This window comes from Perca fluviatilis, chromosome 11, assembly GCF_010015445.1.
Source record: "Perca fluviatilis chromosome 11, GENO_Pfluv_1.0, whole genome shotgun sequence".
NCBI lineage: Eukaryota > Metazoa > Chordata > Actinopteri > Perciformes > Percidae > Perca > Perca fluviatilis.
Genome location: NC_053122.1, coordinates 35,049,855 through 35,070,045, shown reverse-complemented (window position 1 = coordinate 35,070,045; position 20,191 = coordinate 35,049,855). Strand labels below are relative to the sequence as shown.

At 42.3% G+C, this 20,191-nt stretch overlaps 1 protein-coding gene across 1 annotated transcript; it reads left to right on the top strand.

Moving 5' to 3' along the window:
- Nucleotides 1–297: 297 nt before the first annotated feature.
- Nucleotides 298–11,265, top strand: LOC120568374 (complement C1q-like protein 4). Its single transcript, XM_039815867.1, has 5 exons — nt 298–324; nt 8,604–8,835; nt 9,289–9,339; nt 10,254–10,388; nt 10,893–11,265. The coding sequence occupies exons 2-5, from the start codon at nt 8,670–8,672 to the stop codon at nt 11,171–11,173; spliced, it is 633 nt and encodes a 210-aa protein (XP_039671801.1). The 5' UTR covers nt 298–324; nt 8,604–8,669; the 3' UTR covers nt 11,174–11,265.
- Nucleotides 11,266–20,191: the final 8,926 nt, after the last annotated feature.

Sequence of the window (20,191 nt, the reverse complement as noted above, 5' to 3'; positions counted from 1 at the left end):
ATGAAGAGCCAACAAAAGAATGAGTGATAAAAATGTACTGTAACAACAAAAGCGGGCAGAGGCGAACTGCTCTCTCCATCTTTCTGTTTAGTTTCATGCTGTCTGAGGCCAAACTTCCCTGTTGAAAGCAATCATCTGGAAAACAGGATCTGTCACAGGACACATGAGGTGGTGAGGAAAGGTAAACAGCAGCGTGAGAGGGAAAGCGGATTTGAGGAGGGTAAAAGAGAAGCTGTTATCTGACCGCTCTGAGTCAGACAGACTCTATCGTATTGACTTATGGCTCAAACATGCAGGCCTGTTCCGGGATTATCACGCTTGATGGTTGGTTGCATGAAAGTCCTTGATATGATCTTTTACATTGCCGGATGTGTCTGAGATGTGAAATATAAGTATTGGTTGAAGATTGCTATGGTTTTACAGTCCATGGATAGAAGCGGGACATTCTTCTTGCATGCAGTGTCAGCTGTTTCAGGGTATTCTTCAAGGGCAATTGATGCTTTCCATAATGAGATTTACTGTTGAAACCTGTGTTTCTTTAGCCATCCAACCAGTGAGTGAAAGCCCTGATAATGTTCTTGCCATGTTTATAAAAATCAATTGCTAAACTTATCTTCTTATCTCCGACACTCAAATACCTGGTAGCCTCAGTGGTGAAGCTATGAGACTTTGGATAGCATGTCTTTCTTATCAGGGACACTGAGGGCTTTTTGACATCTGTCTTTGTGGCTGCTCTGAAGGTAGATGCTGTTATCCTACCACTTCTCTGATCAAACCAGATTTTGGACCTAGACTGTGCTCCTCCTCCTGAGTCTCCTCCTCTACGATATTACCCTGAATATATGATTCAAATGGTTTCATAATTACATTATTAAGTGTGCAAATGTATAAATTTAGTCTGACAACATACACATACAGTTCATGTTTCCGTTTATATTTGATTATTACCTCTAAGCTCTTGGCTTCATTTATTATAAACAATACTTTTATAAAATGATTTACCTGTTCTTTTGTCACAGTTATGTGTTCAAACAATGAGTCTTGTAACTGCTAGATTTTCCTCCCTTGTCTGCTTGTTATAGAGATTTATGCTGGGTTCTGGTAGCTCTAGCAGGACAGCTTTTGGCACATATGAGGACTGCTACCTTTATGATCTGTCCCTCTTGTGTACAGCTTTTGGAGAGGTTGTTGTAAAGTTGGGCCTGCTCTGTATGGGTCAGAGTTGGGAAAGCTGGTGGTACGGTAGAGTGGCCTTTGGATGATGTCTGTTTTTTGCCTCGTGATTTGTGAAAAATGATGTCCTACCCTTGCTAAGATTCTACTCTTCAACGATTCCTCACTTTGTGTGACCCACTTGCACTTCTTTGATGTTACAGCTACCTCGTCTTATCTTTCTTGGTTATGCTGCCACACCCTGAACAACACAGCTGACATATGGAAGCAGCACTCACCCAGTCCAGCTGTGCAATTACAGTGGGCTCCTAACACAACCCCATCATTCCTGACAACCACCCATGGCTTCAACTGAGGATCATTCAGTGTAATAATAAATAATTCTCTGTAATAAAGATGTAACGGCATTTTTGTGATTAAAAAGTGCACTGATATAATGTACGTTAGCCAACTTTAGTAGCTAACCGTTGGCAAACGTTACAGACTAGCTAACGCTAGCTAGCTATACAAGTTATAACACTGACTGCATTAACGTCACACTTTAACTTACCCTTCCGGTGACGACAAAGCCATTTTTAGCCGGTAGACTCCAAAGCTGTATATTCTTCATAAATCCAGCTGATTGCATCCATTTATATCCCTCCAGGCTTTTGTAGGCTTTCAAAGACTCTGCAGAGTAGGATGAAGGAAAGTTGATTAGATAGTTGTAAATATCTGGATACTGAAGGTCAGGGAAGCTTTCCATTTCACTTGTAAAGGTCGTAAAAATAACTCCGGGAGCATTATATGGATCACTAATAAGTTTTGCTTTATAGATGCCTATGTTTTTTGAATTAAAGTGCGCAGTGAACTCAGACGGGTTGAAATCCGTGCTGGCACCATTCATTTTTGCCACTACTTTCCTACCAAAATGAAGGCGTAAACAGACAAGCCACGTGACGCCTGGAGCTCTATTGGACAATGTACACTTAAGTTACACCCACTTCCTGTTTCGATGGTGAAGTGCACAAAATGGCCGCCACGCCACGGCCATGCCCTATGACCAAAAGATTTTCTTTTAACAACTTTTCATCTTTAACATCTTAAATTTGTTTTGATGTAATTTATCCATTCGCACCTCGGAAAGTTTTTTCACCTGTCGGTCGAACATTGAGAGTTAATAGAGTATCGTAATAGCTAGCGCTAGGGTAATGGACCCACGCTTGTATTCAGGGGCTTATTCACTATAATGCTCGAATGATAACAACGTTTACGTAGTATAAATAGTTTTGCTTCATAAAACGATGGATTGAAGTTTTAAGTACACCAGAAGTTTATGAACACTTGTCCTTCTCTCGTTTCTCTTTGTTGTTGCTGCTGCTACCTGCAGTTAGACGAGTGCTTAGGGCCATCTACAAATTACTACACCGAAAAGAGATACAACAAAAAGATTTAATAATTTAATGATTAAATAAGGTAATGTCTCCAAACTTACCTCAATTATAACTTGTCTCCTGCTAGTTATACTACAGCACTTACTTTAAAAAAAAAAAGTTAAATTAAAAAATATTTTTGTTGCATCTCTTTTCGGTGTTGTAATTTGTAGACGGCCCTAAGCACTCGTCTTACAGCAGCAACAACAACAGCAGAGAGCAGAAGCCAGCAGGCAAGTGTTATTTACATAAACTTCTGGTGTACTTACAAACTTTCCAATCCATCGTTTTATGAGAGCATAACCTATTTGTACTACTTGTAGACGTTTGGTATCATTTCAGGCATTATTAGTGGGGTAACTAACGAGATACAAACGTGGGTCTGTTAGCCCCTGCGCTAAGCTATTCAGCTGATAACGCTACTCTACGCTAACTCTCCCAATGTTAGACCCAGGTGAAAAAAGCTTCAGGGGGGGTGTTTGGCTCGAGGTCATGGTGCAAAGAACCCTAGGGTGAATTACTCCGAACCATCACTTTAAGATAGCACAGACCAAATTTGAAGTCGATTGGATGAAATTTCTAGGAGGAGTTCGTTAAAATACGACATGTGGAAATAACCAAAATTTCAAACTTTCAATTCAAAATTGGCGGATTTCCTGTTGCGTTAAGGGTATGGCTCCCATAAGCTTTTTTGTACGTCTTGACATTCTACTTATAAGTACCACGTTACGTTACTCTACGTTAAACATACTGCAGGGGCTACATTTTTTTTTATTTTGTAGGGGGCGCTAGCGAACCATTTTTGTGCACCTTTTCATTAAAAACCTTAAAATACGTAAATGTTCACCAGGCTTGATGCGAGTTTTTGAGTATGTTATGCCCCTCAAAAAGGTGATTAATTTGCCGGAAAAAGAAAGAAGGCATAATTAAAGCTGCAAGCAGCGTTGGATGGCCCCTCGTACCTCCTTGCACGTCGGGGTTACTGGCGGACGCCGCTCCTTGCGGCCATGCATTTGCACGTCACTCAGACAATGCAAATCATACCATGCATATTTATGAACATTATTGTATAAAAACACCATGTAAATATGTCAGACTTCTGCTAGGCAGGTGACATCAGACTAACATAGAGACAGCCAGCAGTCATACAGCACTCATTCACTATAAATTAAAAATACACATAATGGTAACATATACATCGACAAAACAAACAAACAAAACCAAAATATGATCACAAAGACATTATTCATCCACCTCTATACTGGATTAAATTTAACAGTGAAAGTGTATTGGTGATGAAATGTGTGAAAAGGGAACTCTCTGCTGAGTTCAATATCTCACACAAGACTTACGACGTCATACAGTTCATTAACTGTGAAATGGGGCGTAGCTAAAGCATAGGGGGCGGGCCAAACCTCATCCAACGGGTCATTAGTTCTAAAAAAAAAAATGGGCATGGCTACAGCATAGGGGGCATGCCAAACCATAACCAATGAAGAAGGAACTCTTTGCTGAGTTAAATGACACCTCACACAAGACTCTACCTCAAATGGGTCACCAGTTATGAAAGTGGGCGTGGCCTGTATATATGGGCATTGTTAAAGTATATGGGGCGGCTCAGTATCACATGTAGACCACACATAAGTTTCATGTAAATCGGATGTTTGTCATATAAGGCTGATTTCCTGTTGCCAGTGGGGGGCGCTATGACCAAAAGTCAATTTTGTCCTATAGATGTCCTCAGGCCTGGACAATCGTGAGAAACTTCTTCGTTCATTGATAAATGGTAAAAAAATGGCCACCACGCCCACACTGTTGGACGAAAAGATTTTCTTTTAATAACTTTTCATCATTGAGGTCTTTAGATGACACAGACCGAATTTGAAGTCGATCAGATGAAATCTCTAGGAGGAGTTTGTTAAAGTATAGCACCTATAGTTTTGGGCCTACTTCCTTTTGCCACTAGGGGGCGCTATAACTTTGAGTAAATATCTGTCTCTAAATGTCCTCAGGGTTAGACTCTTATGAATCATGAAAAGTTTTGAGCCAATTGGACAATGTAAACTCAAGTTAGCCCCACTTCCTGTTTCGATGGTGAAACGCATAAAATGGCCGCCCCGCCACGGACATGCCCTTTGACAAAATTGTTTTTATTTTAATTTTTTATAACTTTTCATCTCTAAGGTCTTAAGATGGCACAGACCAAATTTGAAGTTAATCGGATGAAGTCTCTAGGAGGAGTTTTTTATAGTACGACATGGGGAAATAGCCAAAATCGCACAAAATTCGACTTTCAATTTAAAATGGCAGACTTCCTGTTGGGTTAAGGGTATTGCTCCAATGAGCTTTTTTGTACGTCTTGTCATGCTACATATGAGTACCATGTTTCGTTAGTCTACGTTAAACGTACTGCAGGGGATCAATTTTTTTAGGGGGTACTAACGAGCTACTTTTGTGCACCTATTCCCGAAACCCTTAAAATATGTAAATTTTCACTAGGCTTGATGCAACCGCCAATTTTCGTGAGTGTAATTGTAGGTTTACATGAGGAAGACTACTTAAATTATTATTATTAAACATCCTGGGCTGAGTAAATGTCTTTCTGTTAAATACACTGACTACGTTTACATGCACATAATATTCCAGTTTTTGCACTTATTTAGACAATATTTCGAGTAGGCTGTTTACATGGCAAATGGAAGTGAATATTCTTAAAATATTACTCTTTACATGCAGCCTTGCAAAATAGTACAGAATAATTTTTTCAAAGTTGCACTGATGGCGGATTTGTTGGACCATGTAAACACAGCCTCCCTCTTTCATTCCTTCAACCATCTTCTTGAAAAGGTCGGCGTTGCGATGCAATATGTGCACGATGTGCATATCCTAAAACCTGTTGATTTCCAAATCTTTGATAATGTTTAAAAGTATCTGTATGACTCCTTTTCTTTTGCATGCATCTTTACCGGGTCCGCAACCCTGCAAACTGTTTTCTAGTTTGTTTGAGTACAACAACCATAGCAACACACAGAGCTGACTGTAACGGGCCTGCTACATTGCATGCTGCAATTGCAGAGCGGATGTTCCAACACTACGCTTCCACTATAATCAATGAAACCGGCTAAACCGGTCACGAGAACAGCATCTTATTGGTGTGTATGATCTGCTCTTTATATTTTTTACGAGAGATGTGTGCGGCCCTTTAACACAGTAATAGATCATAAAGTTTCTATGTGTCTTTCAAATTATACTATCGATAAACAGGAAATTACTTAATGTCAAGTCAATGTGTGTATTGGCAGTTTGGTTTTGAGAGTTTTTCATTCTTGTTTCCCGCACCTGCGACACTGCTGACAGTTGATGGATGTTTCACAGCGCTGTGCCGGCTCCAAAAACTGAAAAAACAACAACAATCTCAAAGCAAAAGCGCTCCATCTCGCCTGTGACTAACACAATCCTACGCCGTGCGTGTGCAGCAGATGTAGCCAGTTAAAAGATACATTCCGCATATCAATGTAGCTAAAGTGCGGTATTCAAGACGGTTCAACAGAAATGCAAACGCCTCAACACAAATACAAAAGTTGCAACACAAAGCTGTAAACTGGCCATAACTGGCTGTGAATTAGTGATGTGCGATACGGGAATATTTGGTATTGAAGTAAATACAGGACTAGTATCGCTGATACTAATACAATACCGATACTTTCTAATAATTAAGGTGGCTACATCATCAAATTGCTGAATCTGAATGAATTTTCATGACCCTTAAGTGTTTTTGTAAATTTACCTTTGGATTTTTAATAAGTTAAAATCCAGGAAATAATTTGGATGTAAAGCTTATTGTGTTACCACTGTATCTTGCAGCCTTTTTACAAATTATACAGCTTGACATTTTTTAAAACCAATTTTTCCAAAAAATTTAAACTTTTTTTTTCCACTTTCCCACACAAAAAAACAAAACAATCTATCCAAAAAAACCTTCTAAAACCTGAACAAATACCCTAATATATGTCTTAATAGAGGAAATAATTATTCGGCGTTTTCGATATCCAAAAGAATATACTGTTTGTATGACCTGTATCAAATTCGGAATATTGTTATATTAGGAATAATAGTGGAATATTAGTGTGCCTATCTGATTTTTTTCTGTGACTGTTAGATCATAGATGCAAGATATGTCCCAGCAGTTACCAAGTAAAACTTAAATCTATTCAAGTATTATTTCAACAAAAGCAGCTTTATCATTGGAAAGTCCCACAAAAACAACCCACAATAAGAGCATGCTTTCTTTGCCTTCTAACAGGTGATTTAGAGTACCTTCGTTTAGACACATCAGTCTATCCTGTTGCTAAACCTAAATCATTGTGCTGCCAGTTAACAAGACAGGGGCCTTATCAAACTTATCTCTTATTGTTTCTTAATGTAGTCCAGCATATTTAATGAAGTCGATGTACCTGCATTATTTTTGCAATCTTGGGTTGTATCCACATGGTTCTGAGGAAAACCAAAACAAAACACACTTCAAGATTAGTACCACGAAGAATCTAACACATCAGTACTTGTATTTGTCTGAACGATAATAACCTAGTGATATTATCTACGATCTGACACCCGGAGTGAGGAAGAACCGGGGCTGCTTACTATACCAGTATTGTCTACTGATTTGGCCAAAATGTAGCATGTAGTATGCAGTACGCAAACAAAGGCAAAATCTGCAAAATTCTCTTTACCTTGCGACACCATCCACAGCTTTAACACTTCATACATTACTTTTTGCAATCTGCCCAGGTGGCCAACTTGTACAATGCTACCTCTCTCCATTTAGCCAAAGAACTTAGCTTCTAAACTCTTTGATTTAATGTCAGCTCTGAAAGATATAACGTTATTTGCTCTATGAAAGACATTGACAAAGACGAAAACTAAGGACATTTACTCAATCATATTATTTTAGTTATTTTTGCAAACAGACATTACAATTTTAGTTAGTTTTTGTTTTTTTAAATTTTTATTTCAGTTACCTTTTTTTCAACCCGGTCTCACGCCAGGTCGTGCAATAGTCACGTTATTTTGATTCATAAATTCGTGTACAGGTTACGATTTTGACGTTTTTTTCGTGTATATGCAACGACTTTTGAACGTGTACAGGTCACGCTTTTCGAACCTGCTCTGGGGGACGCAACAACGGGGAAATGAGGCGCCGCATGCCGGCCAAAACAACGGGACGGGCCGCCAGTCGCGATCCACCCGCGCAGGGGCACACAACAACAGGGAAATGAAACGCCACACGGCGGCCAAAACAACGGAACGGGCCGCCACTCGCGGGCCGCCACTTGCAGGACACGATCCCCGGCAATAACGAGACGGTTGGGGTTAGGGAAAAAAACAACGGGGAAAGGAACCGTCACACACGGGACACGCCGACAAAGGAACTGCAACACACGGGACAAAGGTACTGCCACACGCGGGGCGCGATCCCCGGTCTCCGGGGTGAAAGTCCTGTGTTTTCTGTGTTTTCTGACCCATCCACCACCCCGACCAACCTCCCTACGCGGACTTTCGCCTTATCAACTACTCGCTACCATCAGCGTTCTGGGATCACGAAATATGCTTCCCATTAAAATGCATTGCTTTCAATTTCGTAATCGCCACACGAAAAAAAACGTCATTTACGTAACCTGTCCACGACTTAATAGATTACAATAACGTGACAATATAACGACCTGGCATGAGACTGGGCTGCTTTTTTTCATTCCTAGATGTCCTTATTTCATTCGTTTTCGATAACAATTATAACCTTGGTCAACATAAAAACACATGAGAAGATAAGATTTAAAGATACCCTTTTAACAATGTAACCATAGATCATCAATGTGTTTATCTTCTCGAGGAAATCTTCTGTGATATGGGGAAGAAGTGGTTACACCCTTGTTCCGCAAACTGACGTTTACACATCATGTGTAACAATATAAATTAACAATTCAACATCTGTGACGTCCTTTTTGCTGTTTTTTGCTGTAGGCTTCTATATAAAGCACACACAGGTTTACAGATGGCACAGTTCAACAGTAAGCTGCCAGTTCGAGAATGAAGATCTCTGTGAGTTTTATGATGTTGCTGCTGCTCGGCTCCGTCCCCGCAAGTGAAAGTGTTGAATGCCAGCGGGCTTTTCCTGAAGACATCTACGCTGCGCTGAGAGAAACAACCGCTTCGTTGGTTCAACTGAAGGCGGACATGACGTTGCAGACTACAGGTACAAAAATTATCTGTTTGCATCGTGTCATAGCAGTTCGAAAATATCCAAAAGGATAGAAATAAGTATTTTTCTGTGTAGTGGAGCAAAGTAGGGCTGAAACTACCGATTATTTTCATTGAGGATTAATGTGTGGAATATCTTCTGGATGAATGGATGAGTTGTTTAGTCTCTAAAAGGTGGATCCGTGTTTCCCAAAGTCCAAGATGACGTCCTCAAATGCCTTGTTTTGTCCACAACTCAAAGATACTCAGTTTCCTGTCACAAAGGAGAGAAGAAACTAGTAAATATTCACATTTAACAAGCTGAAATCACACAAGTTTACCTGTTCTTTTATAAAAAATTACTCAAACCGATTCGATGATCAAAATAGTTGGAGATTTCTTTAATAGTTGACCACTGATTCATGCACCTCTAAAGCTATGTCCATAGAAACTGTCTCTGTTTTTGCAGGTCAAGCACAGCTGAAGACTGAATTGGACAAGTTGAAGCAACAACAGCAAGGTATTGTTCTCTGATAATTTTTCTTGCTGCCTGCTGCTTCTGCTGCTGAGAGATTTACAGCGAGACATTTCGTTTTTACTAAATAAAATAATGGTGGCCAAACACTTCCAACTTCTGGTAAATTTAGACAAATAAACAATGTTTAATAAAATAAATGTTTTCTTTCCACTCATCTAACCCTAACCCTGAATGAAGGGTGGCACTAAAGAACAAAACACAACATTTCACAAATTTTGTGTTTTATCCTTAAGGGCCTCCAGTAAGGAGACATTTTAGGGAAGATAAAGAGTACAAAAAAACTATTAACTGTTAAATGTGTCTGACTGTAGTGTCTCCTCTCAATTTAAAAGTTTGCAACCCCTGCTATTTTCAGCTTCTGTAACAATGAAATGCTTTTAACTGTCAAGCTTCCACGATAGATCATTATTTATGGTTTTGCCTTTCCTTGGAGGATATATTGTTTGTTATTGTTATTAATGTTATTCTGACCTCTTCGAAAAGCTTTTAGTAGCTTATTTAGGGTTCACCATTTTGCACGTTCTACATGTGAACATTGTATCTTCTGAAATTGAGTCTTAAAGACGTGAAGATGAATTGTGAATAAACGGAAACTGAACTGAATACATTTACAGAAAAGGGTCAGAATCTTGACACCTATACGTGAACATATCCTGATTCAAAACATGTATGCATGTATGCATGTATGATCCAATAACTATAACATTCTCAAAAAACAATTTAACATTCTGTTTGTATTTTAAACACATGTCTTGCTTTCTAAATATTAAACCTTGTAAGGAATGTCGTAAATTAAACACCGTGATTACACAGGACTCAAAATTATCCTTTTAATATTTGATGACTTTTAAAATAAAATAGCTCTCTCTATCTATTTCACTCTCTCTCTCTCTCAGTCCGACAGGTTGCATTCTCAACCTCTCTGCTGGCTGGAGGCAAATCAGCAACTATTGGACCCTTTCCCTCAGACTACACCCTGATCTTCAGACACGTTACCACCAACATCGGAAATGCCTACAACTCAAACACAGGTAGCTCTGATATTCTTAACACATTTTAGGGATGCACTGATATCAAAATATTGGCTGATTACCAATATTTTAGTTTTATGGTCTGTATGAATCAAGTTTTTATGATATGTTTTACGCACCGAAAAACAAAGGTAAACACTGAATTTGTAAAAGTAATGTATTTCTGTTTTGCAAAACATTATGTAAATAAACAGTGTTTATTTCAACCAAACTAGATTGTTGGAAGATGAACGACGACTTTTAACAAAAAGTTCTATCTGTAGGGATCCTTTCCATAATGTTGTCAGACACAATCGGAGTCTGTCAGCGGCAAAAACAGAACTTTTAGTGCATGCTAACTGATGCTGAACATTAGTCCTGTAGGGTTACATTACAACTTGTTTCTTACCGACCCATGTCAAAGATGTGATATATTGTGCATCCCTAATATATTTCACTTGTATTTTGCTGTTCAAACACTTTTTTCATTTTCCATTTAAAATGACAAAAACAAATGTCCAACAGGTCTGTTCACTGCCCCGGTGAGAGGAGCTTACCACTTTGAGTTGCATGTCGGTGGAGAAAATGGCGCCCACGCTTCAGGGTGTTGGTTGGTCAAGAACGCAGAGAATGTTTTCATTGCATACGAGAATCAGGTTGCCGGTTTTATGAGTTCTTCTAGTGGCGTTACGCTGTTGCTAGAGGTGGGAGACGTTGTGTTTGTGCGTATGGTGGCTACCACTTTTGTGTTTGACAATGGAAATCACCACACCACCTTCAGTGGGCATCTGCTGTTCACCATGTAAGACAGAAACAGCAGCTCTGTGATAGTCACACAGGTTTTTGTTGTCTTAAAGAAGTCTTCATAGCACTTCATAGATTTGCTCTGATTTCATCTGCATCCAAAATATATTAAGAAATAATTGTAGACAGGTATCTTTTTTCCTTCAAATATAAACTTGTTAATGTTTCTGATTCTCTCTTGTTTGTCACTTTAATCAATTCAATCAGGAGAGACTTCTTTGCAATTATGAACATATTTATTGTACATACAACATGTAAATGTACGAGTCTCTGGAGATTGGACTCCATCGAACCCAAATATCCTAAAGGGTTTAAGGAACCCAAACAAATCCCCTGATGGAGTCCAGACACTGGTGGTGGAGAATAAATAGAGGGACCATCAACAGCCAAGCCGAGATGCAACCCAGGTCCGAGGGCGTGACCACCGGTGGCAGAAGGGGAGGAGGCGGACGCACTCTATTTCCTGAAACGACAACTGCCAACCGTGGAAGAGAGAGCAGATTTAAAGCAGGGTATCAAGCTGTGATAGGCTCGTCGACAAATGGTCGACCCTGATTGGTTTAACTAACAACAACACAGCTGTTCTGATTACTACTGACCAGTGACGTACCGTGAAACAGCTTATCATTATGAGTGATGGAAAAGTGAATGAAGTCTTCCTTTAAGAATTTACGCTGAGCTTCATTTCAATCAGGAGAGACTTCTTTGCAATTATGAACATATTTATTGTACATACAACATGTAAATGTACGAGTCTCTGGAGATTGGACTCCATCGAACCCAAATATCCTAAAGGGTTTAAGGAACCCAAACAAATCCCCCAAAAGGACAATTAGTGAGAAAACTAGTTGGCGCATACATACCTCATGAGCCGCAGGACTCTGCAGACGAACGAGAAAGCAAAGTTGACATAAAAGTACAATAACTAGCCTACCAAAAGCAGAAAGATTACTGCCCACACCATGAAAATAAAAATTTCGGCCACAGCCTAATCAAATTAAAACTCGGCACTCGCCGGTGTAAGCAAAACAAAACCTCGGCATACGACCGGCGCAAAATAAATATGAAATAAAAATAATTCGGTGCCCACCGAATGCAAAACCAAACCTCGGCATACGACCGGCGCAAATAGTAAACCATGGATCTTGCCCATCCACAGCAATAGACCTGTGAAAATAAATGCAAAATAAGAAAGGCAAATAAAAAGACGGCGACAGCCGTAAACCAAAACTCGGCAACTGCCGGAGCAAAACCAAACCTCAGCCGCCCGGCCGGACGGAACATAAGAAAGGCAAATAAAAATCTGCCACGGGAACAGTGGCGAACTAAAAGCAAAATAAGAAAGGCAAATAAAATCGGCAATGGGAAGGGGAAAAATAAGAAAGGCAAAATAATAAATGTAACTACAGATGTAACGAGGCACACAGCCGTTTGCAACATCATGCAATAACAGGCACCCAAGCCGGTTCAAGAGCCACGCATTAGGCTATTATGCCTGAAGCCTGATGCACACGGCCGATGCAGGTATAAGCAGCTTGACAGCGCATGATGCGTACAATGGATAAGACTGACAGAAGCCCACAAAATACACCACCACCAGTTATATGCAAGCATACCCACCATTATGGTTTCAGGGATCTCTGGTTCTCGAGAACGTTATCGACATCCGGACGGATGTAGGATGCGTAGGCAGAGGATGACCATCGTCCCAGTTGTTGCAGAGACGTCCTCGACATGCCCTGATTAGCCGCCGTAGTAGCAGCTCCTATTCTAAATGAATGCCCAGAATAATGCTGGGTGGACATCTTAGCTTTGAGGAGGACTGCATTCAACTGCTGATTAAACCAACATCTATGCATAGGGAAGAACCCAGGAATCAGAAAGAGTGGAGCGGGGGAATCAGTGCGTGGTCTAAGTGACAAATAACTAATCATAGATTTGAATGGACAGAACTGTGAGTCTGTGCGAGCAACCACAATAGAACAGGCGCCACCTCTTTTAGAATGCTTAAGTTTCAAGCAATAATGACTAGCATGAAATACCAGATCAGAGAATGTAATATCTCTACTGGAGTTGAATGATTTTGACTGCGTAGTGAATTCCCCGCACCTAAGGAAAGCATAGAAAGCAACCATAAACACAGCCTCAAGTAACATGTCAGTATACGCGGAAAATACCCCCTGCCTAAGAACACCCACCAATTTATGCAATATACCCAAAGTAATAGGTTGCCTATGGTCGGGGGAAGAAGGGTGAGCTTTATTGATACCCTTCAAAATTAGTTTAACAGCCGGGCGAGAAAATAAGCTAGGAAACGATGGATCATAACACCTGATATTAAATTGGATGCCGGCCAGTAACCCCCTCGTATATTGGGGTTTAAAGTGACGAGTATCAGTACAATAACAAATAAAAGCACAAACACTAGTAAGGAGAACAGGTTTAAGGGGGACACCAATAGACACACAGAATAAAGCAAAAGTACACCACGCAAAATCATATGTTTTCAGAGTAGACACAGCTAAGCCTTTCCTCATATACTCCCTAGCCGCTACTAAATAAGCATCAACGGGATTAGGAATCAATACACTGCTAGCTCCGTGAGAGACGGTAGCACTACTGGTACAGGCCAGGCTGCCGGGCAGAGGCTCCAAAAGGTCTGAAAATGAAAGCGAGACAAAGCATCAGCCACAGAGTTATGATGTCCCGGGACGTGGCGAGCAGTAATAATAAAATTGTGCGTGACAGGCCAGACCAGTGATGCTCCTCATCAGAGGCATTATCTGACAACATGTTGAGCGCCCTCTATTAATAATGTCAACCACACTCTGATTATCACACAGGACTGAAATCCGCTTCCGTGTCCACAGACCGCCCAGGCGACGAAGCTATAGCAATCGGGTAAATCTCATATAGAGCAATGGAATCCGCCGGGGAAAAAGTGGGAGGCCAGTGGCCAGCAAACCACTGCCCTTGAAAATACCCCCCAAACCCCGCGGAAGGTGCAGCATCCGTGTAAAACCTCAACGAATCAGAAGAATATACTACGTCGTCGTAGAAAAACGAAATGCCGTTCCAGTCATCCAGAAGTCGGGACCAGAAACGCAAATCAGACCGGCACCCGTCATCCAGGGACAACACATCATGCAACCCAGGCACCGAAGATGCCAAATCCAGCAACCGGGATATAAAAGAGCGCCCCTGCGGAATAACGCGCATAGCGAAATTCAAATGCCCCAGCAATGAGAGCAACCGCCGCTTAGTAACAAGACACTCAGGCACAAAGGACGCAGCAATGGCACGAATGCGTTCCAACTTCTCACCGGAAGGGACGCTTCCATCGGACCCGAGTCGGGTGATGCCCAGAAACTCCAACCGCGTAACGGACCAACAGTCTTAGCCTCAGACAGAGGGACACCGAGGGAAAAAAACACCGTCTCAATTTGCCCAACGACCCAACACTATCCCCAGGGGGTCAACGAGAAAAAAATCATCCAGCAAATGAATCACCGCTGGAACCCCAACCCTGTTAAGCAGGATCCAGCAAAGTGCCTCGGAAACATGATTAAAAATACACGGGCTGCTCCGGCACCCGAACGTCAGACGCACACCAAAATAGTATTTGGAATCCCACCTGACGCCAAAAAGAGGCCACTGCGAAGGATGTATAGGGACTATCTTAAAGGCATCAGTAATGTCAGCCTTGGAGAGCCAGGCCCCCCTCCCCGCCAACTTAATAAGTTTAACCGCATCATCAACAGTGGCATAATGAAGGGAGAAAGGGACCGGTGGAATGAGACTATTGATACTTAACACGGGCCCGCAGCGCGGCGCGGACAGATCAAATATAAGGCGCTTCTTCCCAGAATATTTCCCAGTCGCAACACCCAAAGGACTAGTGCGAAACACGGAAACGGAGAGGAATCAAACGGCCCCACTATATACCCTTTGCTAACCTCAGACGCAAACCCACTTAGCCACCGTATCAGGGTCAGAAACAGCCGAAAGAAGATTCTTCGCCACATATGTAACCTCCGGATCGTGAGAAGCGCCCACCGAAACCTCTTTGGAAAGCCCAGACAGCAGATGATCGACAAACACAGAATTAGGATGACTAGACAGTTCAGATGCCAACACACGTAAATTTAATGGGGTAGAGGGATGGAGCTTCAATATGTCTTGGAACCAGTTTGAGGTTGACCCCGAGGCTTCCGGCGAGGGGCGGGGCGCCGTGGGCAGACCGACCTGGGATGAGCATCCCGACAATCGCTGCAGATGTGAAGAAAACAGCAATTCCCATAAGTACACACACCTTCATTAAAATTATTACAAATCGGATTATTGTTGGACGTATGAACCTGGCGCCCCCGAGCATCCACTCCAGACACGGGAAACCGCGGGCACCGCGCGGTGCGACTGGGCCGGGCCGGTTGGCTGCCCCACACCCCAGGGCAGAGCGAAGCAACATGTCCCGCAGCCCGCGAGTGAGAACACAAAATAGCTTGAGCACCCCCACGACCATAACCAGGATCTCAGTGTCCAGAATTGACCAGTCCAGGCGAACGTTAGCACGGGCAATATGAGCGGCAGCTTTCCGGAAAAGCTCTATGGTACTGCCAAAAATAGTTCCGCCCGTACCTCAGGAACAAATCGCCCACCAACGCCGAGTGCAGATCCAACTCCACCCTCCGGTTGGGTTACACGGAACAAATAACGTCCGAAGAAATATACCAAACGCCACCACGAACTGCCCAAAGGAAAGATCCTTGTTCAGCCGAGGGTCAGCGGACTTAACCACCGCCGAAAACCCATCCCCCGCCACCAGAGACTTATCACACTCCGGGGACGGCAAAATAAGACTCACCAGATTAACATCACGGCCCTGCAGAATTTTAGAGCGCAGCCTACTGGAAATATTAGCAGACACAGGGATGTAAGGCCTACCTAGGGAAAGAGAAGGCACAGCAGTGGCCAAGGAATGACAATGTTCCACGGAAGGAGAAGGCACCGGCTGAACACCGACCACCGCTGGCACAGACAGGGGAGCCACGAGCGGTAGTAATAGTACCAGACACGCCGCCACCCGCCATGCTCTCCACAGCCCGCATCCTAGCCTCCATGGCCTGCATCGAGCGGAGGGACTGCAGTAGCGAGGATGAGGCCCGAATCGAGGCGCCCCGGAACAGCCGTATCAGCCGGCTGGCTGAGTGCCGCCGCAGCTCTCCTCTTCGCCGGGGCCCTGGCAGGCGGATCCGCCTTCTTGGTCCGTTTCCGACCACGACCACTGGCAACCGGCGTGGCCACAGACGGGGCTGGCGACAGGCAGTCGCCAAGAGCAGCCAGCTCCCGAAGCTCCGGTGAAAGCACGCCCGGAGCCGCCACGACGCCCCGATCCCGAAGCCGAGAAGACATCCGGTCAGCCTCCCCCGAAAGTGAACCAGAGACGGCGGTCAATCTAGAGCTCCGACGCACGCCGTCCGGAGACCCCGTGGAAGCCTCCACGTCCAAACACCCACCAGGACCATCCGACCCCGGATCCAACTCAGAATCCGACATAGCAGCCACAAAAAGCACAAAAGACAGCGTAAACAGGAATGCCATGCAACCGGTCAGGAAACGCACGCACTCTATTTCCTGAAACGACAACTGCCAACCGTGGAAGAGAGAGCAGATTTAAAGCAGGGTATCAAGCTGTGATAGGCTCGTCGACAAATGGTCGACCCTGATTGGTTTAACTAACAACAACACAGCTGTTCTGATTACTACTGACCAGTGACGTACCGTGAAACAGCTTATCATTATGAGTGATGGAAAAGTGAATGAAGTCTTCCTTTAAGAATTTACGCTGAGCTTCATATAATAAACAACTATCATTGCAATTACATCTGTGAGCGTTTCTTAATTCTTCATGTTTCAACTTTAACTTGAAAGCAAATAATCAAATTCAACATTATTATAGTATGAAGAAACAGAGAATGCTAAGCTGTTGTAACATATCAACTCTGTACGATGTCCACATGAGCTTGTCTGGACATTGTAAGGTTCAGTCTCGCTTTCTAACATGAAGCACACAACAGAAGATTCTTAAACTTAAATAAGTAGTTTTGGTGCCTAAATCAAACCAAACTGCATCCATTTCCCAGCGTTATCAACGTATAAAAAAACCTATATAGCTTTGAAAAAAGCTATTTTTTGTTGTTGAAAGAGCAACAAAAAAGTCAATACGAAAAATATGATGATTGGTGTGTATGTCTGTGTGTGTGTGTGTTTAACTTTCTTTCAATCATTTTTGTGTTCACATGAAATAAGCATGTCTCTAGACCCTTCAGAAAGGGTGCTGCCAGTCACTGGTCCTCACGACATCATAAAAAACGTGTGTGTGTGTGTGTGTGTGTGTGTGTGTGTGTGTGTGTGTATATAGGCAGACAGACACCCACCCACACACACACACACACACACACTCTCTCAGAAAAAAAAAGTACAAAACAGTACCTTTAAGGAACAAAAGCTTGTCACTGGGGTGGTACCCTCAAAGGTACATCGTTGTACCTTGATTCAGAGGAGCAATTTTGTACCTTACTTGTTTGTACCTTCTAAAGGGGCAGTAGAGCAGGGGTATTCAACTAAATTTAAAAAAAGTCCAGTTAGAGAAAATGTTTTGAAGCAAAAGTCCGGAAGATCATAATGTCTAACAATTTAGTGTTATATATATTTAAGTAGCCTAGTAGTTGTATCAACATCTGAATGTAATCAATAACTGACCATCAAATCAAATTAATTCAGTACAATTCAAAAACTTGATGACTATTTATTGTCACGTAACATAGAACTGAACATATATGTATGACTGTAGATATGTATAATGTTCTTTCATTAACTAAATAAAACTAGGGCTGCATTTCAAAATAAGAGAAAATAATAGACATGCACCGATTACAACTTTCTAGGCCGATTCCGATTTTCATTGAGTTTGAACTGCCACTATGCCGATTTTAGCCGATTCCGATTTCATTTTTTCCAACCACTTTACAGCACACACAGATATTTATTTTCTATCTTTTCATTAATAGAACATTTTGCCCAGAACATAAAACATTTTTTGAACAGATAATGGATCACTATAAAATAGAACTATATAAATGACTCCTGGTGTGGAAAATTCACACACATCTCAAGTACAATGTTAGAACGTTAGCTTCTTGTCTCATCTGGGGTCTGATAAACAGTCAATTCATAAAAGTCAGTGTGCCCGACGCTGTCATATTTCACGGGACCCGCGGTTTTCATGTTTCACTTATTCAGCCTCAGAGGGGAGAGAGAGAGCGGCTGAGATCAGAGCAGACGGCTCGTGTATAATTATGACTTTAAAACATTTCATAAACAGCTGATTGAGCGGCGGTGCGAGTGTATTTGACCGGCATAAAATCGGCATATGTCAGACTGACCTGCCGGTCGCAGGTCATGGCCGAGCACGTGAATATTGCCAATTCCGGTCACTGGCCAGTCAATCGGTGCATCTCTAGAAAATAAAGAAAATGTGAAAATTGTGCATTTTCAAAAAAAGTGCTTAACTTCGGAAAAATAATATAAAAGGGAGGAAAAGTTTGAATTTCCCCTTTTCTGTTTCACATCTTGACTCAACAGTCTCAACCATATTCCACTCCCCCATGTTTTTGCTCAGTGAGAGAATTGAGCTTTAGCCTGTCTTGCCAGGATTTTAAACCTGGGCACCTGGACACCTAACATGTCTTCACAGAATGTTTTCTGGTCTGTGTTGAAAAACCTGGCATACACTAACAGCTGAGCATTGTCACATATGTCAGTGGACTCATCCACAGCTAAGCCTACACATGGTGCCTTATGAATGGCTTCATCTAGCTGGGTTAGCACATCCTGAGTTAATATTTCACTTTTCTTTGTGGCAGATGATGCTGACATGGGAATTTGCTTTATTTTATCACAAAGCTCATTTTTTTTCTTTTCCCTCAAGTAGTGTTTCAGGTATTGCACTCATGCATTCTTTGACAACCCCTCCATCTGTAAATGGCTTTTTGTGTTTTTACCCAAAATCCAAGAAACTCTGAGGGAACACTCAAGAGCACGATGTTGGGCAGTGAATGTGTTGCTCAGGATCCTGGTGGACTGGCCATATTGGGCTCTGAAACTACTTATTTTTTGTGATCTCAATTCAGATTTGAGTGGGTATTTTTGTTCAAAACCTTTATGTTTTGTCTCATAATGGCATTTCACTTCAACTTTTAATAAGTGCCACGGTTTCTGCACATATGAGACACACTGGTTTTGTGCTCCCATTGGGAAGTATGAACAGAAATGAGTCTGTCCATTCTGGATTAAATGCTCTGTTTTCACTGTCCAGAGAGTGCCATTTGTTCCTTATTTTTCTCTGTTACTCTTTTTCTTCCTCACTCATCTGTTTCGCTCCCTTTCTCCGTCTCTCTCGTCTGTATCTCTCCCTTTCTCCGTCTCTACTGGTTAACAAGTTAGTACTACAAACCGAAGTAAAAAACAAACCTGAAGCTGAAGAAACCCTAAACGTTAACGGAAAAGACCCGCGAACCTGAGTGACTGAGGGAGAGACAGAGAGAGAGAGAGAGAGAGAGAGAGAGACAGCTGTTCTCTTCTCAGTGTTCTGTGTGTGAGTGAGCAGAGCGGGACACAGCAACACAATAAATCTGTATGTGTGTAGTAAGGCATGGATACCCGACCCGAGGCCGACGGGTCCCGACGGTACCCGACGGGCCGGGCCGGGTTCGGACAGATATTTAGAAATTATGGTCGTTGTCGGGTCGGGCTCGGTCACATCATCGCAATAAGGCAACAGCTTATTAACGTGCGCTTGTTGCCCCGTGTGCGCTGATGCGCTCATCTGTTGACATTTCCGAATGCCTTCCTACAGCTGTTTAATAAAAGCGAGCTTTCCACACAAACAAACGTAGCCTACATGTGTCATTAGTATGAGGAAAAAAGATTAGATTTTAACTGTGTCGGGCTCGGGCCGG

Bases quoted from the DNA above. Each gene is read 5' to 3' on its own strand.
- LOC120568374 (XM_039815867.1), top strand. From the start codon at position 8,670: ATGAAGATCTCTGTGAGTTTTATGATGTTGCTGCTGCTCGGCTCCGTC. The intron at 8,836-9,288 runs GTACAAAAATTA...CTGTTTTTGCAG, and splicing joins CATGACGTTGCAGACTACAG to GTCAAGCACAGCTGAAGACT. The intron at 10,389-10,892 runs GTAGCTCTGATA...AATGTCCAACAG, and splicing joins TGCCTACAACTCAAACACAG to GTCTGTTCACTGCCCCGGTG.